This window comes from Notothenia rossii, assembly GCF_949606895.1.
Source record: "Notothenia rossii genome assembly, chromosome: 3".
Lineage (NCBI taxonomy): Eukaryota > Metazoa > Chordata > Actinopteri > Perciformes > Nototheniidae > Notothenia > Notothenia rossii.
This window is the reverse complement of record NC_136901.1, coordinates 78,796,308-78,822,424: the sequence shown is the minus strand read 5'-3', so window position 1 is coordinate 78,822,424 and position 26,117 is coordinate 78,796,308. Positions and strand designations below refer to the sequence as shown.

Sequence of the window (26,117 nt, the reverse complement as noted above, 5' to 3'; positions counted from 1 at the left end):
AAACGGCTACATGAACACAATGTTTTACTAAACAGTGTTTATTCACAAATGTACCTTTTAGATTTTGCACACAATGACTGAACTCCACCTGCCAAGTACTCAAAACTCTTTTATGGTAAGAACCATTACATTATTATTATTTTGAGTACAGACAATGTACTTCCAAAACATGTAAAATGGCATTGAACAACAAATTCAGTTGACAGTCATTTAGGCACATTTCTAGTAAACATGTAAAGAGGGGGCTGAATTACTACATGTAAAAAATGCTCAAACTGTATAATCTGTGATTATGGCAAAGGTTACACAGGCAATAAGAAAAGCTAAACACAAACAGGGAAGAGCCCCACACTGCACGTCCCCACCAATTGCCATCCTACTGCATTTTGGCGTAAAGTTTGTATAGTTTAACATTTAAAATGTTCAAGAAAAGACAATGAAATGTTGCAAAATCATATGTTAGGATAATACAGAAAGTGCTATGCTGTATGGCTGCCACTGTATTATTTCTGGGTCAGCTGTCTATTTGTGAATTATTCCTAAACGAAGACTTCTTACTGCATCTAAAAGAAGATAAGGTTATGAAGAAACAAGGTAAAGGAATTTTGGCACAGTTGATTTTCTACTTCATCAGATATACTGTACATATCTTATGTTCATGATGTGGCTACTTTAAAACTGATGCAAGGAAAAACTTGTATTACAAGTTATAAATTAAAAACATCTGAGTTTTTGCAGGGATTTTCTTTGTAGATTTCCTACCACTTCACAATAAGACTACCCTTATAAATGATTCATAAAGGGTTTCTAAATAGGTTATTAATTAGGTTGTAAACACTTTATTAATCATTAAGAACCATTTATAACCCAGTTCTAACATAGTTTTCATACATCCACACAGGCTCACTATTTAGCAAGATGACTAAGTCTTGTATTGGCTACCTAGTTTATTTCGTCTTCTTCATCAGCCACCATCCTTACCTGTTGTTCACTGAGTTGATTTCCCCCCCCCCCCTTCCATCTTGATGTTTCTTGGCATCTCTTTATGACCATTTATTTACGAGTTATTAACATTTATAGTTGCCAAAAAGGAGCCTTATTGTAAAGTGTAAGACACATTCCCATTTATTAATGAGTTACTACCATTACTACCATAAGGCTTAGCAGTACAGATAAATGTGGGCTCACTATTTGGCAAGCAACCGGTCACAGTTGGCCTGTTTATCTCATGTCTTATAACAGTGATGCAAACACAGGTATGGTGAAAAAAGAGAGAACTATTCGAAGCAGAAAAAAAACAGCGTAATATACCATCTGACAATGACAGATTTTTCTTTTGGGATATTTTACAAATCACTCCCCTTTCAAACTCTATTCTTGTTATTTTTAACAACTTTTTTTTGTTACTGTCATATAGTATTTTATACCTGTTAATAATTGAATCTCTAATGTCTCATTAATAACTATAATGATCATATCAAGGTGTGCCTTAACCTCACTGAGCTGAGGTTATTTGAGCCTCTCAGGAGAGAGCTCTCTTCCACCTGGTTGTAGAAAAGCTCTTTAAATTCGTTAGCATAGCTAGCTAACCAGATGCTAATAACAACAGATCGCCACTGTGCTTACAACTAAAGACACAGCCTCGCAAACACTGCGGCATGTGTACGGCTCCTTATGGGTACTGCTATATTTGAAGAGCTGGAGCAGCCTTCCGATGCTCTCCGTTACACCTTCCAGACGGGACATAACCACGTGAAGACCTATGGTGAAGACACGTTACGCTCGTGTTGTGTTCAATGAACCTGTCCTTGGCCAGGAAAAACAGGCACTCGCTTGTTTAATTATTTTGCGATCTAGATTTCTTCTTCTTTTTTGAAGTGAGAAGTTGTCCGTCCGACCCCCCCCGAAAACTCTTCGGTTCTCCACGAATTACACAAGTCACCCAAATCAGCGTTAAAAAAGCGGGAGGCGCCGAAAAGCGACTAATTTGCATCACTGTTATAAAGGCTTATTAATGATTTATAAAGTGTTCACAACCTAATTAATAAATGAATTACAAACTATTCGTAAACCCTTTATAAGGGTAGTCTTATTCTAAAGTGGTACCGACAGTACAATTCTACAATAAACGTTGCTGGTAGAGTCACACACTTAGAAGGCAGTCGTACACATTACAACACATGTAACTAATGAAATTAAAAACAACAGCTTTCTCGTATTTGTGTTTTGAGTTGAAATAGCAAACACTTAAAATAGGGAGTCACAGCTTCTGAATATTCAACAACTTTTATGTTTTTGATACATTTTTTTACCTACAAAAACGTAGGAACGCAGCGTCCACACGGCAGCGTGCGTTGAAGCTTGCAGGTGGGCGTGTCTGAAACTCGACCAACAACCAATCACATGAATCTCCCGCCTTGGACAAGGTTGATTGGCAAAAGCTTGTATCGGCCCGTCCACACACAGGCATGAAATCTTTTAAAGCTTCGCCCATTCACTTGAATGGGGTGACGTAGAATATTTTTAATCTTCGCCGAACTGCATTGTGGGGAGCGGAGCATGGCTTTGCAAGCATCGTGAGCATCAAAAGTTGAGCAATGTTCAACTTTTGATGCTCCCAATGCTTGCGAAGCTGGCATCAGCCAAGCGCTAGCCAATCAAACCGCGTGTACTGTATGCAGATACCGCTGCGGTCTTTTCCATATGTCATAACGTATTGGATAAATTAATCATCACTGTAGGAAATGTCCCGGTCCTTTACGACTGCTCTCTGTTCACCTACCGGGACCTAAACCGGAGGAACCAGGCATGGAGGGAGGTGGCAGAGACAGTTGGTGAAACTGGTAGGTTTTCACCTGTTTGGGGAGTTTATATCCAGTTTACTTCGTTTTAACATTGAATGGACAGGCTTTGTATGCCGGGGGCGGGCGGGAGATTCCTGGAAGATTCCTGATTGGTTGTTGGTCGCCTTGGGCGCGTGAAATCGCCAAGCTTCAGACACGCCCAGCATCAAGATTTTTCAAGATGTTTTTCATGCCTGTGTGTGGACGGGCCGATATGATCCGTCGAAGCTTCAAAAGTTGAACGTTGCTCAACTTTTGCAGCGAGCAACGCTTAGCGACGCTCCCACAATGCAGTTTGGCGAAGCGTAACGTCACCCCATTCAAAGTGAATGGGCAGAAGCGTTGAAGCTTCAACGCACGCCGCCGTGTGGATGGGCCGTAACAATGTTTTATTTGCTCTGATCTTCAGATCTGCCGGCCAATAACAGCATTTCATCTAATATTGGGCCAAAGTCAGTAAAGAGGAGCGGGCAAGAGATGGCTGCCGCTGAACATTTTTGAAGCTGCTATCATGAACGTGTTGAATAAACTGGACTGGACCAAATTTCAATGTGGGTGTGGCAATGTCAAGCCAGATATAAATATTATTTTGTATGTTTTTCACAATATTTTTGAAATTATTATAGACCAATCAGATAATTGATTAGAGAGTAATCGAGAAATGTAGAATAAAAGTTATGATATTAAGGTTAAGGTATGTGTGCATGAGTATAGAAATACAATAAGGTGTGTGTGTGTGTTAACTAAGAGGTGGTGGTGGTAGTGGTTGTGGTGGTTGTGGTGGTTGTGGTGGTTGTGGTGGCAGGGAGGGGTCCATGTCGGCCTTGCTGCGTTTGGCTGGCAGTGAGTTGTCGTGAGCTTTGCGTATGTGTCTGTACAGGTCCCCTGATTGTGTGTAGCTCCGGTAGCAGTAGCGACACTCATAAGGACGCTCCCGTGTGTGCACAATGGCGTGGCGCCTTAATGTGTATGTACATGAGAACGTCTTTCCACACACTCCACATGTGGGGACGTCCTCCACAAAGTTCCCCATAGTGTCCTGGAAGTCCTGGAAGTAGGCAGGATGCTCCGAATGCTGCTGGGCTGCGGATGGAGGAACCAAGGGGAAGGAGGAAGTGTCCTGCGAGGAAGGGCCAGCACCAGAGGAGGAAGAGGAGGGAGAGAGGGGAAAGGAGTAGTCATTTGAATGAGAAGCCATTTGTGAGAGGCCCTGTGGATGGGAGGAGAGAAACTGAGGGCTGTGCAGCTCCTCTTCTTCCTCATACTCATCGTCTACTTCCATAACTGGTTCCGCTCCCTCCTCTAACTCTTCATCAGATATAACAATGGCCTCCACTTTTATGTTCACATTCTCTCCATCATTGTTGTCTGTCCTCATTCTGCCCATAAGAGGGTGAGATCTTTCATTTGTAGTGGGGGGTGAAGCTCCCATATTCCCCTCAGATCCTCTAAGGGTTTGTGTCCGAGTAGCACGGCAGAAGTCCGAGCTTTGGGGTTGAAGCGACATAGTGTTCTGGATTCGAATTTGGGGGAGTGTACGCTGTGTTGGCGAGTGTGCTGGGTTGCGTGCGGTTAGGGCTGATGTTTGGATTAAATTGACCATCTGTTGTCCTCTGCCTGATGTACCCCTGTAATCAGCCTCTGAGGGTTTCCTTATAGAGACATCACATGCCAGTCGGTGATCGTCCTGTAGGAGGCTGGTGGAGAAACCGGGTCCTGACTGGGAATAAGCAACCACTGACCGACTGCTAGCCTGGCTCACTGGCACGACGGAGGAAGAAGACGAGGAGGGCTGCTGGTTATTGCTGTTGCTGATGGAAGAAAGACAGAAAGAAAGATATAGTGTAAACAGTGGAGAGATGCACCGATCGCCAGCCGCTGGTGAAAACCGTCCGCTTGTCAGATGGTTTGACTCGTACATTACATTTTTGTATGGTGAAATGACACAGCTAGACATGAACATCACTTTAACAAAAACAATTATGTTACTTAGTGCAAAAATATTTATGTATTCTGTCAATTTGGGGGAACAATCTCAAGTTTAAAAAAAAAAGTGAATCAGCCACAAAAGTGCTATCTGTGGATCTCCACTTAATTAACAGGTTTTTTTAAAACAACAAATCAGATAAAAAGGTATTCCAGTACACGGAGGAACTCCTTTTAAAACAGTATGGAAGTTACAACAGACTCATACCTGTATGTCTCAGTGGTGCTGCAAGGGCTGCAGAGTGCAGACCCGTCACCATGACCTCCGGACCCCGACCTGGAGTGACCTCCCTGGGAAGACCGGCCTGTTATGAGGCCCTGAATCAGTTCTCTGGTGGGGGCCAGAGGAGATGCATCCATGCCTGGCTGTGTGGTATCAGCGATGTCAGGGCTCAGAGGAGTCTGAACTCGTGCTTCTGAAGACCCCGCCCCAGTCCTACTCTCAGACTTTACAGATTGACGCCTCTCTGTCATTATACACACTGGTAAGTATGGTGCTGCCATGGCGACTGGATCCAAGAGATCTCCTGCCATGGCCAGCACTGGCTCTGCTCCACCGTCCCCCCCACCGTCTCTCCCTGTCTCTATTGCCCTTCTCGCTCCAGTGCTTTCTTCAGAGCGAGTGCTGTCAGCCTCAGCCAGAGGACCCCGTCGCTGCAGTCGTTTCTTGCAGACTCTTACAACCTCATTCATATGCAGAAAGCTTGCAGCTGCCAATATGTCCTCCACTGGTGGAGACTCGCCCAGCTGTAGAACGCCTTCATAGACAAAGTCCAAGAGCAAGCTAAATGCAGCAGCGGTGACAATGTCGCTGTCGAGTGTGACAGAGCTGCTGCTGCTGTTTCCACCAAGGACGCCTTGAGGATCTGAGTAGAACATGTGGAAGAAAGGTGAGCAAGAGGCCAAAACAGCTCTGTGAGCCAGGAAACGAGATGAGCCCACCAGGACAGTGCAGTCACAGAGGAAGCCCCGCTGGCGCTGGGAACGCAGAGCTGACAGCAGCTGCTGAGAATGCTGGGGGAACTCCATCACCTGAACATAAAAGAAGAGAAATAAAGAGAGAAAGCAAAGACATAAGAATCAGGTAATCTAAATTCCAAATACAAGTTTCCCTCCTTACCACCAAGGGTATATTACCATGTAGAAAATGTACGCATTATTTTGGACAATATCTGACATTAATGATATATTTGTGCTCAATGTTGACTGTTTTCTGAGTGTGTTCTTACTATTAACTGTCTAAGTTTAAAATTCAGTTTCCCTTCAAATTAAGAATTTTAGATGTGTACAAATTAACCAATGATCAGTTGATGTTTAAGAATCAAGACTTACAATGGCAAAGCAGTGAATACTGAAGAAAAAAATGAATGAGCCAACCAAATAGAAAATCAAAGGTTTCATAGGTTTGGAAAATCATAAACCTTATCCTTAATGGGAACCCCTTTTGAGTGCACTCAAGGTTCCTGCACACTCGGCCAAAGTAGAGGACTTGTAACTCTTTGTTGTACTCAATCTGTTGTTAGCCCTTAAGTTAACCTGGCTTCAATGTAAAATAAATGTCTGCCAGTAAACCAATAAACATAAAATCGACATATACATATATAATAATGTTTCTTGGCACATGTTGAGTAATAAACATGTCCACATAAAGAAGTAGGATACTTACAGAAGGTAATGTTCTTCCTCCTATTGATTATTATTGACAGTTAAGTCATCACGTATTAACGCATCTAACGTAACGTTTCCATGACGACCTGCTTGAAGTCTCCAGTGCACTGGCAGGCCAGCGTCCTCTTGCTTTGTTACACTTTAAAGACGACAGCCAATGGCATGCAGTTGAGAAAAACGAATATGGCAAACAGCACAAAATGAATCATAGAAACCCCATATTGTATCAAATGGCAATATTATCCAGGTCTAGTTGAACTATGCTAACATTAGTTAGCCAACTAAGCCCAACCTCTGTATGAAATCCAGCACCGGTAGTCACAGCAACCACAGGGTTTTTGTTTTGAGTTATATCATCATGAGGTATAAGTTACCGTAAAATGACAGCATGCATTTGGGGTTGTGTTTTTTTTTAACGATGATATTATGAATATTGTCTTACCTGCAGCTGCTGTCTGATGTTTTCTTCCAGGACAAAATGCAGCTTTCTTCTTCTGTGGTGCCTCCGGGACACCGGAGCTCCGCCCGGCCGCCACAGCGGCACCTAGAAGCGAATACAGAAAAGAACAGGAAGTGGGAAGCTGCACGGTTTGTTTACTGAATTTAAATGGACAGTGGTGGAAGTGTAGGAGGCGGAAGAAAATCAGGCAGAGGAGGCAGAGGAAGGAGAGGAAATCGTGGGGGAGAGGTGAGAGATTGAAGCCGTATACATTGGGATATTGACCTCTTGACAGTTGAGGGACTGGTTTGTGACTCGTGGTATTGGGTGTCATGGCAGTCAGGATGAATGGTTGGTTATGGTAAAGTCAAGGACCTATATTTAAACGTGTGTGTGTGTGTGTGTGTGTGTGTGTGTGTGTGTGTGTGTGTGTGTGTGTGTGTGTGTGTGTGTGTGTGTGTGTGTGTGTGTGTGTGTGTGTGTGTGTGTGTGTGTGTGTGTGTGTGTGTGTGTGTGTGTGTGTGTGTGTGTGTGTGTGTGTGTGTGTGTGTGTGTGTGTGTGTGTGTGTGTGTGTGTGTGTGTGTGTGTGTGTGTGTGTGTGTGTGTGTGTGGGGGGAGGGGGGCAAAGTCTACATTCCCTTACAAGTGGCCTTGGTCTACGCACACACAAGTCCAATAACGGCAGTTTGTGTTTTAGAGATCTAAAAAGTAGCCTCTTTCAGTAGCCTGAGAAATATTTAGATTCTTCACTTATATACATTTACAATCACAACTATTTAAAAACACTCTACAAAAAGTCCCTTCATTCAAATTCCTACATAAGTATGATAGGATTATTTACCCAAAGTCTCAAAAGTATATGTTGTGCTGTAAAATCCCATTGATTGATATATTATTAAAGACAACTTTATTAAATAGCAGCACTTTACTGTTGCAGCAGGGCAAGGTGGGTTTTTTAGATTAGTGGTTCCCAATCTGGGTGTCGGGCTTCTTCAAAGGGTCTCAAGACAAAACATTGGGGTCATGATATGATAAAAAGGAGACAATGGGAGAAAAACTAAAGCCACTTTTCAATACATGACTTTTCTTAAATCTTTGCTGTTATTTGCAAAATGTGGGCCTTAACCGTTATATAATGAAACTGTTTATGTAAAGGGTCACAAGCCAATCAAGTTGGAAACCACTGGTTTAATATTAAACTATACCACTCAACAGTTTGTTTAAAAATCACACGGAAAAGGAACTACTTACACTTTTCACCCCATTATAGAGAAATTACCGAAAATAAGAGAAATAGCTTTTTGTGTGTGATGTAATCTGAATAATCGCACCTTGTCCTAATGAAATAGACACAGCAACACATGTGTTCCAGTTGTGTTACTACTTTTCAAAGGCCACATGTTGTTAATAAATTATTGCCAGTGTAACTATATTGAATTGCCCTTTTTTTTAAATGTAACCTGGGTTGATTAGTAACTTTTTGGGCAATCTGATTACATAACTACCTAAAACTAGCTGGAGCCTTAGCTCTGAGTGACTGATGCCTTGTCCCCTACCCAGGGCAGAGATGTTCGCCTGTCTAAATCCTTGTCCTATGCTCTTCGCCATGGAGCCAACAAGATGGATCTTCAAATAAGTTCAGGTGAGCTGTGTCCCTTCAACTTTAATATATCAAATGAGACCTAAGATGTTCCATTCAGCATTTTAAAAACAAATAACTATAATCATCTTTGTTTTTACGTTATATTTTTCTCTCAGCATGGTTCAAACAGACATCATAAACAGGAATTCTGAACAAAGACTTATTTAAAAATGTGACAGTTGTCATTATATTTGATGCTTAATTTTATAATGAATTCAATCATGCCCATAAATCCTGCCCGCTAACAGTTTTGATCACACATGCTTTACATGTATTATCCATTTGGATTTAGAGCCATAGTAAAGTTCCTTATCCTCAACTCTGACCCTCGTAGATGGCTTCATGTTTGTGGAGGATCTCCTGGCTCACACGCAGTTCAGCTCATACTCACTGGAAGACGTTGAAAGAGTCGTGGCCACAAATGACAAGCAGCGCTTTAAACTTCATCGGCTGGAGGACGGCCGGCTCCAAATTCGAGCCAGTCAGGGGCATTCAATACAAGTATGGGGCTTTTTTTATTTAATCAGCAAACCAGCATGCTACGATATTCTATCCCCCTCGGTAAATGCTGAATTCATCAATATTCAATTTACACCAGAATTTATTTTAGATAGATTTGGTGGACCACCTAACTTCAACTTCAATACATTCAAGGTACCGTACTTTCTTTAGATGGGAAATTAACTCTGGGAGATCCCTTAACAGCTTAAAACACATTTCCATTTTGTTCCACAGAGTGCATACAAATGTTTTAAACCAATTTTCACCTTCAAGATATAAAAGTAAATCTAATTTTCAGATGGCAGATGCTGTTAGTCCTCTGACAGCCTAACAGGAAATATATAATTAGAATCCTATAAAATCAGGTTAGGTAAGGGGTCAAAAAGACATTGGAGAATAGCACTACCTCTGTTGCTGAAATTCATCTTCACTTTAATTACATTTTACTCTGTTTGATTATGTTATATTTTTCTTGTTTGTTGCAAAGATTAACATGTCAGCAGAACATGAGATGTATACAAACCCTCATTGGCCTTGGACTGCCATCTAAAATGATTCAATTTGCCAAATGTTGTTGTTTCTGAACATTAAAACTTGATCTGGTTTTGTTGGGTAAACTCCCGTATTATATCTGCTCTCTGATAACACAGAGAGTTGCAAGCAGCTATTGTCTGAGATCGCATCATGTAGTATTGTTAGATGTGCCAAGAGCAAGGACTGTCTTAGGTAAGACAGCTTTTATGTGTGCAGCTCCACTTGTTTGGAACAATCTTCAGCAAGAATTGAAACTGAGCAATCTCATTCCTCTGCATCTTTTTAAAGCTAGGCTAAAGGAAATGCTTGTTGATACTATGGGCACTTGTAAATGTCTATAACTATGTAAATGTATCCTGTAAATATAATGTATGATGTCCTTTATTGTTTTATGTTTCATGTGGAACCTATATGCTGCAGGTCTCCCTTGAAAAATAGATCTATGATCTCAATGGGACCAATCTGATTAAATAAAGGTTTGAAATGAAATTGTCACATTTTTGTATTGTGTGTTAACACTGGTTGCATTGCTGTGGGCAGGTAATGGATTTGGAGCTGAAACCGGTCCTGGCTGGTTCTCCAGACTGCCCCGCTGAGGCAGTTCATGGCACCTACCTCCACAAGTGGAGCTCCATCCAGCAGCAGGGCCTGAGCCGCATGAGGAGGACACACATCCACCTGGCCCCCGGCCTGCCTGGGGAGGAAGGTGTCATCAGCGGTAAAGTGTGTGTGTGTGTGTGTGTGTGTGTGTGTGTGTGTGTGTGTGTGTGTGTGTGTGTGTGTGTGTGTGTGTGTGTGTGTGTGTGTGTGTGTGTGTGTGTGTGTGTGTGTGTGTGTGTGTGTGTGTGTGTGTGTGTGTGTGTGTGTGTGTGTGTGTGTGTGTGTGTGTGTGTGTGTGTGTGTGTGTGTGTGTGTGTGTGTGTGTGTGTGTGTGTGTGTGTGTGTGTGTGTGTGTGTGTGTGTGTGTGTGTGTGTGTGTGTGTGGGTGTGGGTGTGTGCACGTGTGGGTGTATGGTTGTCTGTGTGACAGAAAGAAACTCATCTGAACATTGAGATAAATAAGTTCTACAGTTTCTAAACCACATGATACTATTTTATATTAAATGGACTTTTCTGTTATAAAATGTATTCAGACAAATGCTGAGTACCATTCCCTAATCATATCAAATATAGCTGTGAAAAAAATTAAAAGACCACTGCAGCATTATCAGTTTCTCTGGTTTTATTATTATATATAGATGTTTTTTTTTTATTCTATCAACTACTGACAACATTTCTCTGTGTTGGAATTCAACAGACACTGAATGGAATGGCTGCCATACATGTAGAGATTGAGATTTAAGAAATATTTTGAGTGGTCTCTTCATTCTTTCCGGAGCTTTTATTGCCTTGCTTAACCTATTAGTACACACACGTAAACTTTGGTATCAATCATACCACTGTCAGTTTAATATGTAATTGGTCTACACATTTTCTTGTTTATTTCTTTTACTCTATTCTTATTTAAGCCATTTTACCTGATATTATTTATTTATGTTACTGTCTATATTAAGATACTTATAGGTTTTCTGTCCTTGTATTGCTGCAACACCTGTATTTATAAGGTGTATCTTAATCTCAATCTTAATTTCCCCACTAGGAATGAGGGAAGACTGTGATCTTGCTGTGTATATTGACGTTCCCAAAGCTCTTGCTGGTAAGCTCCACCACTAATGATTGCTCGTAACCACTATGCTTGATGTTGTCTTTATGTGTTGCCAATAAACCCTCTTACATGTGTTTTATGTATGTATACGCAGAAGGTATTGAGTTTTTCTGGTCAGATAACGGTGTGCTGCTGACTGCAGGGGACGATGAGGGAAAACTAATCCCTAAGTACTTCATCCGTGCCTTAAGACTGAGACCTACAAGTAAGAAAAAGTACCATATTTCACCAAACACATTTAATTTGATTATTTGAAAACTTTGTGCGAGGGTCATTTCCTTCACTAAAGTCACTTTCTTCCTGTGTTACAGGGAGTATCATACCACTGCAGTAGCATCATAGGATACTGCTCTGTCATTGGTCACAGCAACACTCATCATGGTTTGTTTGATTCTTATCCCAGTTCCCTTGGTGACATATGTTGCTTAGCAGGAGCATTCTAGCATCCAATAAGCTTATTTTCATTAGCAATAGGACAATCCATGGAGAAATCATCCTAAACGGACAAAGACTTTTGATTTTTGTTTCATCATTCAAAGGATCAGGGCAGGTTTAGGACAGTTTGGAAATGTAACACTAGTTAAAAACAGACCTTTTTAAATGTATTTTGAAGACATTTTATAAGTGTGATTTGTCCCTTGACTAAATATGGATAAGCAGAGGATACAGACACTGTGGTTTAATCTAACGGACAGCTGTAACAGTCTTGTGAGATATGAACACACACACAGCATGTTAGGCGAGATAAATGGTTAGAAGCTTCCTGTGGAAGAAACAGCAGAAATTACCCCCGTAAGCTGCAACCATGAGGAGTAAAGACAACACAGAATGAAAAATGAATTGCTGTATTTACTTGAATAAATGTTTATTAGTGAAAACAATTACTATTGGCATGTATTTTTCTACGCCTTGTTTTAATTATTGGCAGTGATATTGTGGCTGCTGGCAATAATACTGCAGCTCTTTACAAAGCAAGGATTTACATCCTGAGCGAAAAGGAAGTCTGGACGCTGCAGATCGAAACAGGAAACTATTTGCTAGCTGATGCAACAGTTAATTTTACATTTTCATTAGTTTGGTTTTCAAGCCTGCTGAGACTGGTTCTGATGTCCAGCAGTTTGAACCAGCAACAGTCCATCCTGAAGTTAAGAGTCAGCATGGGGAACACCTTGAGTCTTGAACTGTCTGAACATGTTGTCCATCCACTATATCTGTGAATGTGTATAACATAGGATATATAAAAGGATAGACTGATAGACACAAGATCAGAAACTTATTTAGAATGATTTTTGACCGTTTTTATGTTTTTATCTATTCCGTAATGTATCCTTCTGTTGAGGCACACAGAAGACCTTATGTGGGATTATTTGTGTGTTTTAGTTAGAGAGCTTCGTGGCCACCGGTCAGCTTGTGGAAAAGCTCTTCATTGAGCGTGTCACTCTTCGAACGACTGCGTGTCGACATGAAAATGTAGCCTCCAATAAACTCGTGAACGATTTTGCAGTCGGCGGTCACGCAGGCGAAAGCAATGTTGATGTTGCCTTCAAACTCTATGGCCACCTGGAGGAGTCAGAAACATATAGAGTATATCAAAGAAAGATATAAGATTCCTTCAATATGCAGATTTTTTACATTTATGTTGGGGAAATTACCCAACTGTTGCTCTTACTGGTAATGTTCATGAGTTCACTTTCAAACAACGGCAGCAGGATTTAAGGAGTATTTGTGGAAAACTGGGAATCAAGTTTGATATTTGATTTCTCAAGTTCTGCCTTAATTTAATTTGACCTTGTGTGAAGTTAATACAAAAATCGCAATAGGCACGATTTGTCAAAGATACCCTTTTGAGCAGTTAAACCACACATAGGAAACCTTAGTGGGAAAAGATCCAAATAATACACTTTTGTAAGGTCTGTTTAGCTAATTCAGTAGCACACCTTCCCTGGAAACCAAAGTGTGAGATCGTGCATACTGCAGACAGAAGGTGGATCAAAGCTATATTGTCACCTGTCGTATGTCCCAGTTGACATTCCACTGCTTCATGTTGTTGTAGCGCCAGGTCTTCACCACATCCCCCACAGCCAGGTCGATACGGATCAGACGGTTGGGAGCAATGCCCAGTACCTCGTCCTTACGACTGCCCTTAAACCTATTTAGCAAAAACATCTTAATCTTCTTTTCACTCAAAATCTAAACTGTTGATACAAAGGTCAAACTTTAATCCTCAATTCAATACAATACAATTCAATAACTTGCTAGATCATTGATGTGTTTTCAACCCTTTCAATCAAATTGAAAATACTGCTATTGATGGTGACTTGAGCCTAGTGACGAGCACACTGTTCCTAGAAATTTTAGACAGGAGTTTAAATCTTAATTTATACCAATGTTAGATTTTAGTTGGCTTTATTTTCTTGCTGTTAAATGTTGTTTTATAGTTTTAAATTGTTTATTTATCACGACTTGTGAGTGCTGTTCTGTTAAAGAAAGACTGAGGAGTTTAAGTAATTGCTTTATGTTGTGCCTTCATGGTCCTAAATTGATGCTAACAGGCATTTCATCAATTGTGATAAGTTTTAAATTGAACTTTACCTGACAACGACGTATGAGAGCCCGAAGTCTGGCAGGGCTTGCCAGATCTGCAGGAAGCGCATCACTGCATCTGTCAGTGAGAGCTGAGCCACGTTCTGGTATGCATCCAGGATACGAGGAGTCAGCTGGAGCAGCAGGCACAGGGCAAAAGGTCAGACGTTAGTACATTTCTGCTGCCTCATAAACACAATGGGCAGTAGTTTCAGCTGCATAGTAGTTCAATTAGCTCAATTGTGCAAAATCACTGTTCTGCTGTCCAGAAATGAAAGGAATATATCAGTTTACAAACTCCACACAACTTATGCAGTATCATTTAAGTTACATTTATTCACACCATGATAACCAAACATACTTTTCCGTTAAGCGTTACCTTTAAAACACTTCCACAATAAAAGAGAGAAAAGGAATGTGTTTATTAATTAGCAAAGTTTTGCTGTGGTTTTAACTCTGCCCCATTAACTTACATTTGATTATTCCTTTACCAGGGAGGTAAATCCTTTTTTCTTCAAGAATTAAAATTAGCACCCTGTCATTCAGTATATTAGATTTATAAATGATGGACTGGTGTGATTGAATAAAGTACTTGGTTGTAGCTACCTACTGATAAAATGAGAGTATTACATTTACTCTTTCTTTTTTGAGCCTACATCGAAGTTCCACCTCTCCTGTACCTGTTTGGCTTTGTACTTCTTATGGTAGCGTGGCGACACCAGACTGTGAGGATTGATGCTTTCATCGTTAGCATTTGCGTTGCCATGGGAACCTGAGCTGGTCTTCTGCATAGCCAGGAAGGAGCGGATGCTCTGGATCTCACTCTGGAAACTGCTATCAGCCAGACTTTTGCCTTTGGAGGCCAGTCGACACCCAGCCATCCACTGAGCATACTGCTGCTCCTGGAGGGCGAGAGACAACCGCAGAGAGAGAGAGTAAGGTGGGGAGTGACAGATTACATATCATTAGGATTAAGTATGAGACAAGATAACATTCAAAGAAATTGTCAATTCGATTATTGACACAATGTCAGGGATTACCCCAGGGTTTCCCACACATAGACTTTACTTGGGTGGGCCGCCCAGGTATATTAACGGCCGCCAAAGTATATTTCTCCCATCACATTTTTTTATTACTAATTTAAAGTATGGCACATTTAAAAATGTAATGATGTTTGTGTGTGTGTTTGTTCTTACATTTTCACAGCGCAGATAGACCTCGTTCATGCCCTCAGGCGCTGGTATCAGGAGTCTAATTAAGAACTTCTGGGCTGTCACGTTAACGTCCGGAGCCACCTCACATCCTGTGTGCAGGATAAATATCAAACCACTGACCAATTCTGAAATGTGACATTTATGGGATTGAAATAGAATTGAACCCGACCACTTGGTCAGACTTCTCGAGTTTACTGCCCACGCCTGAACCTGCTGAGTCATACTCGCAGTTCATTTTTCTGTATTTATAGATAACCTAATTCACTTTTCACAGATGGAGGATGAAAACAGACTTTAGAGAAGCACCTTTCCTTTTTAACATAGGTGGAAAGTTCTGTGTTAGTTTATGTGTTGATTTTGATAAGCAGTGATGTTACAAAGAGGTGGATAAACAGATTACTAAAGTATGTCTACTACTTAATCAGCCACTAATCTGTAGATACATATTGATAACTGATGACACATTATTGGTGACATAGCAACAACATATCCTAAAAATATAAAATACAGTTAGATATTCAGTACCTTTGAGGTTAATCTGTTGAATGGGCTCTCCAATGCTCTCCTCTTTGCTCTTGAAATAAGAGATGGAGGTATCCTGGAACTTGAACCAGTACTGCTTATATCCTTTAAGAGTCAGCCTCTTTGGCCTGAAACAAACAAACACATTGCCCAGGCTATGTACTGACACCGATTAAAAAGGAAAAAAAATCAACTATGTTTTCACTCTATTTTAACACACACATCACATCTAAGACAAAAGAGGCAAACGTCTGTTATCCTCCAAAGACCTGGTAATTTATCATGTCCCCTATTGGGGAAATGATACTGACGACTTTATTTTAAACACCACGCCTGCAGTTTATTTAAGTTCTAATGTACTGTGAAAATACCCTTTTGGACTCTAGTAGTGATCACACATGGGAGTGCAGTTAACATAGCTATTGCTATGTGCTTTGTTTAGTTGTTAATTCCTTTATCATTGTGGCAGGAATTGAAAGATAAAACACATTTTATGGCAGGGTAGTAAGGGAGTTAAGTGATCGAGATAAAAAAATCCACAGAAACAAAAAAAACCTATCAAGGCTATGCCAATGGATGCTTGAAAATGTCTCTCACCTGAATATCTTCAGATAGTCATTGAGTTCTGGTGCAGTCATGTTTTCCTGGATGAAAGACAAAGATGTTTTTTCCATCAGTAAACAAAATACTCTTCTTTTGCCTTCTTATTAAATGTATTGTTTTGTGAATTGTTAACATTCTTTCTATATGTTTTGACATACATTTCAGTGACACACAAGTAAATACAACATGTCTGACCAGCATCTCGGAGGCGGAGCTGCTCTCTCCCTCCATCTTGACCTCCAGGGACTGCAGGGCAGAATCCAGGTCGTCCATGGCTGCACTGGAGCTCAGCGCCTGGGGCTCCGACTCAGACACCTTACTGATGTGGTACTACAGGAGAGGAGAGCAGAGGTGGAATGTCACTAAGTACATTAACTTAGTTATTCAACTTAAGTACACTTTTGTATATGACAATAAAGCCCTTTGAACCTCTGAGTGTTTTCTTCTCGTACCTCTTCTTCTTCTCCTCAACATTTAAGAGGGAAATCCACTACTTCACTCCACCAACAAATACTTTACAAGTGTTCACAAAAAAAGAGTTTGGCTTTAAGGCCAATTTTTTTTACAATTGTTTGAATCACTTTCGTTTAAAAAAAGAGAAGTACTTTCCAATATCTTAAATGTGAAGATTTGCTTTATTTCTACTTTGGATAAAAGCCTCAACTAAATGAAATGTGATCTACTTTCATTTTTATTATTTTATTGATTTAATTTTCTTTTATGTATCTGTTGAATTGAATAACCTGATCAAAATTAAACAATTATGAATTGATATAGTATGTCATTCACAAAATAGCCAAATGCACATGGCAACATTTGAATTCCTGTAATTTTGTATTAACTTTTTATTTTATTTTTTTATAAACAAACAGCCAGACAGACAGACAGCACAATAGCAGTCGGCAAACAAGTAAGAATGACAACAGAATGACTCGAGTCCGACAGGATAAAAAACAAAGACAAAACTAAAAATAAATAAAACTAAACAAAAAAATGGACTGCGACAGGACCAAAATCAACAACAAAAACAACAAAACAACAAAATCTAAATCTAAAGGCTCTGAGTCTAAGTCCATTATTAATAAAATAATGCAAAAGTAGAAATCAAACAATGTGTATAAATGGAACAAAAAGATCTAATATATCAAAGAAAAACATAGCACTTGTTGGTCAGTCAGCCGCCCACTAATCACAGTTTAACACCGCAGGTCCACCACCCTATTGTACAGAGACATCCGGCATGTCCAGCTCCCGTATATACTTGTAGAAGGAGTTCCACATCTTGTGGAATTTCCCCAGGGAGCCCCTCAGTATGCACCTTATTTTCTCGAGTTTGGCTGAATTTAGGACTTCATTTAACCACAAGTAGTGTGAAGGGTATATTGGAGACTTCCACATGAGCAATATCAGGCGTCTGGCTAGTAAGGTAACAAAGGCTATGTAGGCTGTCTCCAGACAAGAGAGTGGCCATGTGGGTGGGGTTACACCAAACAGTGCGGTCATGGCATTAGGAGCGATCGGTTTTCCAGTGATTTCTGACAGTGATCTAAAGATGTCAGTCCAATAAGAGTGTAAGACCGGACAAGACCAGAAAGTGTGCATGACTCGCCGGTGCTTGGCTACATCTGTTACAAGTTGGGTCCACGTCCTTATATATTTGAGAGAGCCTGAGATTAGTAAAGTGTGTGCGATGCACTACTTTGCACTGAATCAGTCCATGTCTAGCACAAATAGAAGATGTATGTACATTAGCAAGGGCTTTTTCCCAAAGTTCTTCAGAAATCTCCTCCCCAAGATCTATTTCCCAAAGAGATTTAATGGAGTTCAGGGTAACCAAACGAAGAAAATAAATATGAGCGTAAATACACGTCATCATTCCCTCAGAGTAGATAACGGCCTAAAGAGTGTGTCTAGCGGCGAATCAGCTGGGTGATTAGGAAACTGAGGAAATCTATTATTAACAAAACTGCGATTCTGTAGATACCTGAAGAAATGTTGGGTTGGTAGTGCAAATGTATCAGATAGCTGTTGGAAAGAGGCAAATGTGTTGTGAATATAAAGGTCTTTGAATGTTTTAATGCCTTGGTTAAACCAAATAGTAAATGCGCCATCTACTAAGGATCGAGGAAAAACATGGTTTGCAGTTAAAGGGGCTAATGTAGAGTATGTTTGGAGATCAAAGAAACGTCTGAACTGATTCCAAATGTTCAAGGATGCTTTAACAATTAAAATACATTTTTAGTGTAAGCAGAGGAGGGGGTCTTAATGGGAGAGTGAGCCAATGCTGAAAGAGATACTGGACTACAGGAAGCAGCCTCCATTTCAAGCCAGACAGGCGGAGAGTGCTGTGAGTCAGACTGCAGCCAGGACTGTATTATTCTTAGATTTGTAGCCCAATAATAGAACCTCAAATTCGGCAGAGCAAGTCCACCCCGCGCCTTTGGTCTCTGTAAAAATAGCTTGCGTATCCTTGGGGTTTTCTTGTTCCAAATAAAGTTAGAAATAATAGTGTCAGTTTTACGAAAAAAAGTTTGAGGGAGGAAAATGGGCACACATTGAAATAAATACAGATATTTGGAGAGTATATTCAATTTTATAGAATTATTTCGGGCAACCAGAGACAGATTTAACACTGACCAGCGGTCAAAGTCTTCCTGTACGCGGGACAAAAGGGTTGCAAAATGAGCTTTATAAAGATCTTTAAATGTATCGGTCACCTGGATCCTGAGGTAAGTGAAGCTGTGTAGTGCAATTTGAAATGGTAGACTATGTAGAGGGAACTCACGCGCCGCTCTATTCAAAGGGAACAATTCGCTTTTACTTAAATTTAGTTTATAACCGGATACAGCACCAAATGAGCTAAGGATAGAGAGAGCTGCAGGGACAGACACGGATAAGTTAGAGACATAAAGAAGAAGGTCATCCGCCTAAAGAGAAGCTCTCTGTTCTCTGAAATGCCCACTTCCTTAATTGTATTTTTGACATTTAGCTGTTTTTAATATGTGTGTGTCTACCCGTTGACACACATTTGGCTTTTCAGTAGCAGTGTTTTCTACCTGTAGAGCTCCAAACAACATCATCTCCTCCTCGGTGCAGTCGATGTCCTCCAGCAGGATGGCCCAGCGCGCCTGCTCATAGAGCTGGGTCAGACGCACAACATCATACTGCACAGCCAGAGAAAATAGGAGTCAAATCAAGAGTGGAATGGAAGGACATATTCAGACTGTATCTATAAAAACAACATTTACACATACACACCTTAGGATCTATATCATAGGAGGCAAAGTATTTGAAGCGAAGCCAAACTCTGTCATTTTCTTGGATGCCCTGCTGCATGAGACAACGAGATGAGTCCAACCACCTTGGAGGGAAAGAAAATAAGCATATGACCAAGTCAACAATAATTACTTTCTAATCAATGAAACCCCCATTGTGTCAGACCTTTTGGTAAAATAGTTTGCATACTAATATGTTTTGTTCTTTTCTCAAAGGCTGGAGATTTTTCGACCAAGAACACAGAAATGTATGAGGAATTGTGAAATAATGTAATGTAATAAATGGACTTGCAATCAACTGACAAATAATAGCAAACCATTTCAAAGACTAGTTCACCATAAGAACTCAAAAGTGGCCATGAAAAGGACAACAATGCTTTTCAAATAAATGATGTACCCTCTTTAGTGTTTGACTTTTTGGTGAGCAGTCTTGCAGGACCTGTTGTCAAGCGGTAGCATGGCTGACAGATCCAAAAGTTGCATTTTCACGTCATATCTGGGTCAATATTCCTATTTCCCCAGATCTTTGTAAAGGAATATGCCATGATATGATATATTCACAGACTGCCATTGTCCTTGAAAAAGCTTTCCAAACAGATATGTCTGTACCTGCCGTTGATGTGGGCCTTGTCTACCACGCTGGCTGGTCGGAACTGCTTGGTTATGACCTCGGGGGCAGGGGGAGGCTGGGTGACTGACAGCATCTTGTAGACGGCCTCCATCTGAGGTGAGTCGGCAAAGTGAGCAGGCATGCCATTATACAGACAGGGCCGGGATGCTGTAAAGCAAGTGTCAAAGGGTATAGTCAAATTTAAAAAGGTGGTTAGATAGTGGAAGTCAGGAAAACAGTCCGACATCTCTAATATATGAAAATGTTGTTTTGAAGTCTATTCTTACACCAATTACACCAAACACCTTCAAGTTCACCTATTATGCAAAATCCACTATTTCATGAATTTTATTCATTTGTGCCCCCTCTGTGTTAAGAGATTCAGAAAGATTCAGGAGAATAAATGATCACTCTTTTTGTCCTGATCCATTTAAATAAAATCAAATAAGCTGATCAGATTTTGGCCACTTTGTAATGTCCCAATGTGTTGGGTTGTGCAACCATTAGCCAATGGTATAACAGCCACCCTCCTTGGGCCTTTCTCATTTCACTAATTTCCCCTCTTCGACTACTTGAATCCTCGGTCCTCCGGTAGTGATCCGGAAATGGTTTTCTGCGCACCATGTTGAAGGACATCTAATTTCTCTAAATGCACATCAAGGAGCGAGGATCGAGCGTCAAGGAGGCTTTCTGGAGGAGCTATAATATACCCCACCACCAAAGCAAAAACGCAAAATCTACTTCCGTAAATTAAGCTGTGTCTCAGCTACCTCGCTCTCATCCTCCCTCTCTGAAAAAATATCCACCACTCCCTTTGTGGACCTCCATAGCCCCTCTGATCTCACTGACTACTACAACAACATTCTGTCTTCCTGCCTTGACCAACTTGCACCCATAAAAACCAAAACAGTTTCCTTCACCCACTCTGCTCCCTGGTCCACCCCTGAACTCCGTCTGATGAAAACCCGTGACCGGCAACTTGAAAGACTCCGCAATAAAACAGGTCTCACAATTCATTCTCAAACCTACAAAGACCACCTAGAGCAATATAAAGATGCCCTCTCCCATGCCCGCACCACCTACTACTCTCAGTTAATCCACTCTGGCTCCGGAAACCCCAAAACACTCTTCTCCACAATAAACAAACTCCTCAGCCCCCTGGACACCACCACTCAGTCATTCACAGTAGACAAATGCAGCTCTTTTCTCACATTTTTTCAAAGCAAAATAGACAACATTTACAGTAGCTTAACCACTACCACACCAGCTCTCCCTCAAGCCACCTGCCCCCCATTATCCTGCCAACCCGTGTCCCAGTTCTCCCCTGTCTCCCCTACTGACCTCTCTGATCTCCTCACAGGAATGAAAACTGCCACCTGCACCCTGGAACCCATCCCCTCCAGCTTTGTTAAGGCCTGCCTTCCTACTCTCTCTTCACTCATCACTACAGCAATCAACTCCTCCCTGTCTTCTGGCACCGTCCCACCGTCCCTCAAAATAGCTGCTATCACCCCTATTCTGAAAAAAAACGGTCTAAACCCTGACAACCCTAATAACTTCAGACCAATCTCGAACCTACCCTTTCTGTCAAAAGTTCTGGAACGCGCTGTAGCGTCACAACTTAAGCATCATCTCTCTGCTAATAACCTCTATGAAACTTTTCAATCCGGATTCCGCTCAACCCACAGTACCGAAACCGCACTCCTCAAAATTACAAATGACCATCTCCTCTCCTCCGATGCTGGTAACCTCAACATCCTCATCCTCCTTGACCTCAGCGCTGCCTTCGACACCATCAATCACTCCATCCTCCTCACCCGTCTTGAAACCACCTTCAACATCACCGGCACTGCCCTCTCTTGGTTCACTTCATACCTCTCTGACAGAAACCAGTTCATCTACATCAATAACTGCAAATCCCCCACCGTTCCTCTCCCCCAAGGTGTCCCTCAAGGCTAAGTTCTCGGCCCCCTCCTCTTCATCCTCTACCTGCTTCCCCTTGGTCACATAATCCGCCGTCATGGACTTCAATTCCACTGCTTTGCCGACGACATCCAGCTTCTCATCTCCACCAAGTCCATCTCCACTGCTACCCACTCCATCCTGACAAACTGCATCACTGAAATAAAATCCTGGCTCCAACTTAACTTCCTGAAACTCAACTGCGATAAATCTGAAATAATAATTATTGGACAAAAAAAGCTCACCACACCTATCCATAACTTCACCCTCAACATAGACGGCTTCCCAGTTCAAACCTCCCCTCACATCCGGAACCTAGGCATAATATTTGACCAAACCCTCTCCTACAACAGATACATCAAACAGATCACAAAGACAGTGTTCTTCCACCTCAAAAACATCGCCCGTCTACGTCCATCCCTCTCCCCCACTGCTGCCGAAACCCTCATCCACGCCTTCATCACCTCCCGTCTGGACTATTGCAACAGCCTCCTCTATGGTTCACCTGCAAAAATCCTCAACAAACTTCAATATATCCAGAACTCCGCCGCCCGTCTACTCACTCACACCCGAATCCGTGAACACATTACACCCGTCCTCATCAAGCTCCACTGGCTCCCCATCCCCCAGAGAATTCAGTATAAGATCCTCCTGATGACATACAAAGCCCTCCATAACCTGGCCCCATCCTACCTGACTGACCTCCTCCACAGACACGCTCCCACTCGCTCCCTCCGCTCTGCCACTGCCAACCTCCTGTCCCTCCCCACCCGGACCAACCTCAAGTCTTGGGGCGACAGAGCCTTCTCCGTTGCTGCACCCACCCACTGGAACTCACTACCCCAATCCATCAGAGATTCTTCCTCCCTCACAGCATTCAAAACATCACTCAAAACCCACCTGTTCAACACTGCATTCAACCACTGACCACCAACCTCCTCCCCTATTTTCTGTTTTGTTTATCTCTTTTTGTATTTCTTTGTCTTTTTTTTTTTGTCTTTTCTTAATTCTCTTTCAAAGCGTCTTTGAGTTTCATGAAAAGTGCTATAAAAGTCCCATGTATTATTATTATTATTATTATTATTATTATTATTATTATTATTATTATTATTATTATTATTATTATTATTATTATTATACACTGATGGGTCCTCCACGGTCCTCCGCGGCTCCTCCGCGGATGCATTTCCGGCAACAGTGATGTTTCAAAGAGTCGTGACGCACGGCCGGACTTATCTCAGCCAAAGACAGCTCTGCATGCATCCCCTGAATATTATTTTATTAACTGCTTTCACCGCAACGCAATGTTTACAGTGAGAACAGCTGTGAGGTCCGTCCAGAAAGCAGAGCAGTGTGTATAATATATATCACTCAGTATAACAGGCCTACATTACTCTCTTTATTTGCTTTAGTTTAGTAGATATCTACAAACAAAGGGTCGATATTTGTCTAAAACCATTTAGTGCTTCACATAATAAAATGCACAACGGCTGTAACCTGATATTATATGCTTAGTTTAGGAGCTGTAGGTGCGTGTTGTACAGTGTGTAGGTGCGTGTGGTACAGTGTGTGTGTGTGTGTGTGTGTGTGTGTGTGTGTGTGTGTGTGTGTGTGTGTGTGTGTGTGTGTGTGTGTGTGTGTGTGTGTGTGTGTGTGTGTGTGTGTGTGTGCGTAGATGCGGCGGACAGACAGGTCTGAGTTGGTTTGACTTCTTATGCTTACTTTTAATACTTGTAAATAAAACCTTTGGCCCGTAATCTCATTTCCTCATTGTAGCGACCAGAATGGGGGGGGGAGAGCCGAGAGTGCTCTCATACTTGTTTGATTCTGAAATTGTATATATATGTGTGTGTGTGTGTGTGTGTGTGTGTGTGTGTGTGTGTGTGTATGTCCGAATCTGTAGCCTGTTATTGTCTCATTATACCGCAATGTGAATGAATGAATAGTAAATATATAAATCATCATGAACACAGTTATGTCCATCAGAAAGAGGGCTGTGCCTCCTGTCATCATTAATGGACGTCTCTTTAAAATGACCGCTCAGAGGAGAGGATTTCTAATTTCTCTAACCGCCTGCTGCTTCCCCTCCTCTCTCATCGGTTCCCCTCCTCGGCTCCTCCGCTCGCATCTCCTGTGGGCGGGACTAAGACACGAGGATAGGAGTCGAGAAGTTTCTGAATGTCTTTCATTGTTGGAAAGCATTTTAAATTGCCTTGTGTTGGAATGTGCTATATAAATAAAAGTACCTTGCCTTTCCCAAGGAGGAAATCCAGTTTACACACACACAGTTTTACACTCTATATATACAGTCTTTACAGATACAGTAGGTTGCACACATGCATCTGGAGAGGTGCCAGAGTGAAGAGGCTGCCAGTCTCGCCGGCGCCATGGAGCAGTTGGGGGTAAGGTGCCTTGCTCAAGGGCAACTCGGCAGGGCCCAGGAGGCCAACTGGCACCTCTCCAGCTACAAGTCCACACTCCAGATTATATATCTGAGACCGATAGTATATTGTGGAAAAAGACTATGCCAGGGGACCTTTAAGCCAGACACCCCATGTATATGATATTATGACTGATGTTTTGTACACTGTAGTGGAAAGAAGTATTTCCATCCGGCTTTAGGAAATTACATTTAGGAGATGTGGTATATGTATATTTCACCAAACAACCCTCTATCATTTACATTTATTAATTTAAAAATGTTTTAGATCTCAAATGAGAAACACTCTATATTCTATTTATTTCTAAAAATAAACTTGTAAAAGGTAAGAAGGTAAATTATTCCGTAAAGATATCTAACAATAAATATAAATATAAATATATAAATATAAATAAATAAACTAATGCTGTAAATTCTGCATTTCAAGCTTGCAGTTTGAAGTGAAGTGTACCTGAGGAGAGAGGCACCTCGGTCAGGTCATAAATCTCCTCAGCGAAGTCTTTATCTTTTTTCTTCTTTTTTTCCTCAACAGGTCGCAAGAATGAGTGCTCCTCGGGATGACGGATATCTGTGTAGGTAAAAGAGAGAAAGTAATTAGTTTTATTAAAAAGACTGTCAGAATCGGAAATACTTTAATCCTCCCAGGGGGAAACAGTTTCTTGTGACAGTTGTTCCATTTCAGAATGACTAAAGTAAAATAAAATAAAATGTTTGAAGAGTTCTAAACTCTGTGATGCAACTGTTAAGGGCCATAGACTCAGTTTTACAGACTCTGTGACGCAATGGTAGCGCGTCTGACTCCAGATCAGAAGGCTGCGTTTTCAAATCACGTCAGGGTCAATATTTGTGTTTCATCAAAGAATTCAGATTCTCATGTCAAGAGTTCAATAAGGAACTCAACTGACAAAAAGCTATCAAGAGTCTTTTAGACTCTGCAGAAAAAGGGTAGGAACTCTGAAGATTAGAACATCTCTTGTCCAATCACGTCAGTTCAATATATCTTCTGGCCCCACACTAAAGGTTGAATTGGCAGGTTTTCGGCATAATCAGTAACTATAACAGGCTCTGTGGCGCAACGGTAGCGCGTCTGACTCCAGATCAGAAGGCTGCGTGTTCAAATCACGTCAGGGTCAATATTTGTGTTCATCAAAGAATGCAGGTTACCATTTCAAGACTGAAATAAGGAACTCAACTGACAACTACACAAAAAGCTATCAAGAGTCTTTTAGACTCTGCAGAAAAAGGGTAGGAACTCTGAAGATTAGAACATCTCTTGTCCAATCACGTCAGTTCAATATATCTTCTGGCCCCACACTATAGGTTGAATTGGCAGGTTTTCGGCATAATAAGAAACTGTAACAGACTCTGTGGCGCAATGGTAGCGTGTCTGACTCCAGATCAGAAGGCTGCGTGTTCAAATCACATCAGGGTCAATATTTGTGTTCATCAAAGGATGCTGGTTCTCATTTGAAGACTAAATTAAGGCCCACAACTAAGAACTACAACAAATTCTATCAAGAGGTTTTTAGACTCTGCGGTTCACTTGTAAACGCTTTTAAGATTAGAACATCTCTCATCAAGTCACGTCA

General features: G+C 41.3%; 3 protein-coding genes across 3 annotated transcripts in view; 1 reads left to right on the top strand and 2 right to left on the bottom strand.

Annotated features, from left to right (window-relative positions):
• Positions 1 to 22: 22 nt before the first annotated feature.
• On the bottom strand, positions 23 to 7,284 carry zbtb3 (zinc finger and BTB domain containing 3). Its single transcript, XM_079670637.1, is given in 5 exon segments — positions 23 to 3,630; positions 3,633 to 4,654; positions 5,038 to 5,861; positions 6,940 to 7,041; positions 7,222 to 7,284. Coding segments are annotated over 3 exon segments (1,887 nt in total). The 5' UTR covers positions 5,859 to 5,861; positions 6,940 to 7,041; positions 7,222 to 7,284; the 3' UTR covers positions 23 to 3,586.
• Positions 7,029 to 12,200, top strand: trpt1 (tRNA phosphotransferase 1). Its single transcript, XM_079670638.1, has 7 exons — positions 7,029 to 7,185; positions 8,498 to 8,579; positions 8,914 to 9,080; positions 10,155 to 10,332; positions 11,254 to 11,310; positions 11,414 to 11,524; positions 11,631 to 12,200. The coding sequence occupies exons 1-7, from the start codon at positions 7,105 to 7,107 to the stop codon at positions 11,651 to 11,653; spliced, it is 699 nt and encodes a 232-aa protein (XP_079526764.1). The 5' UTR covers positions 7,029 to 7,104; the 3' UTR covers positions 11,654 to 12,200.
• Positions 12,168 to 26,117, bottom strand: part of fermt3b (FERM domain containing kindlin 3b) — a 109,819-nt gene continuing 95,869 nt past the window's right edge. Inside the window, exons 4-15 of the mRNA XM_079670636.1 lie at positions 24,980 to 25,096; positions 20,126 to 20,294; positions 19,500 to 19,602; positions 19,298 to 19,405; positions 16,437 to 16,571; positions 16,236 to 16,282; positions 15,642 to 15,766; positions 15,099 to 15,205; positions 14,583 to 14,804; positions 13,912 to 14,036; positions 13,327 to 13,468; positions 12,168 to 12,879 (exon numbers count right to left, since the gene is read on the bottom strand). Coding sequence (XP_079526762.1) covers positions 12,700 to 12,879; positions 13,327 to 13,468; positions 13,912 to 14,036; positions 14,583 to 14,804; positions 15,099 to 15,205; positions 15,642 to 15,766; positions 16,236 to 16,282; positions 16,437 to 16,571; positions 19,298 to 19,405; positions 19,500 to 19,602; positions 20,126 to 20,294; positions 24,980 to 25,096 — 1,580 coding nt within the window. The 3' untranslated portion in view covers positions 12,168 to 12,699. The remainder of the gene's footprint in view (positions 12,880 to 13,326; positions 13,469 to 13,911; positions 14,037 to 14,582; positions 14,805 to 15,098; positions 15,206 to 15,641; positions 15,767 to 16,235; positions 16,283 to 16,436; positions 16,572 to 19,297; positions 19,406 to 19,499; positions 19,603 to 20,125; positions 20,295 to 24,979; positions 25,097 to 26,117) is intronic.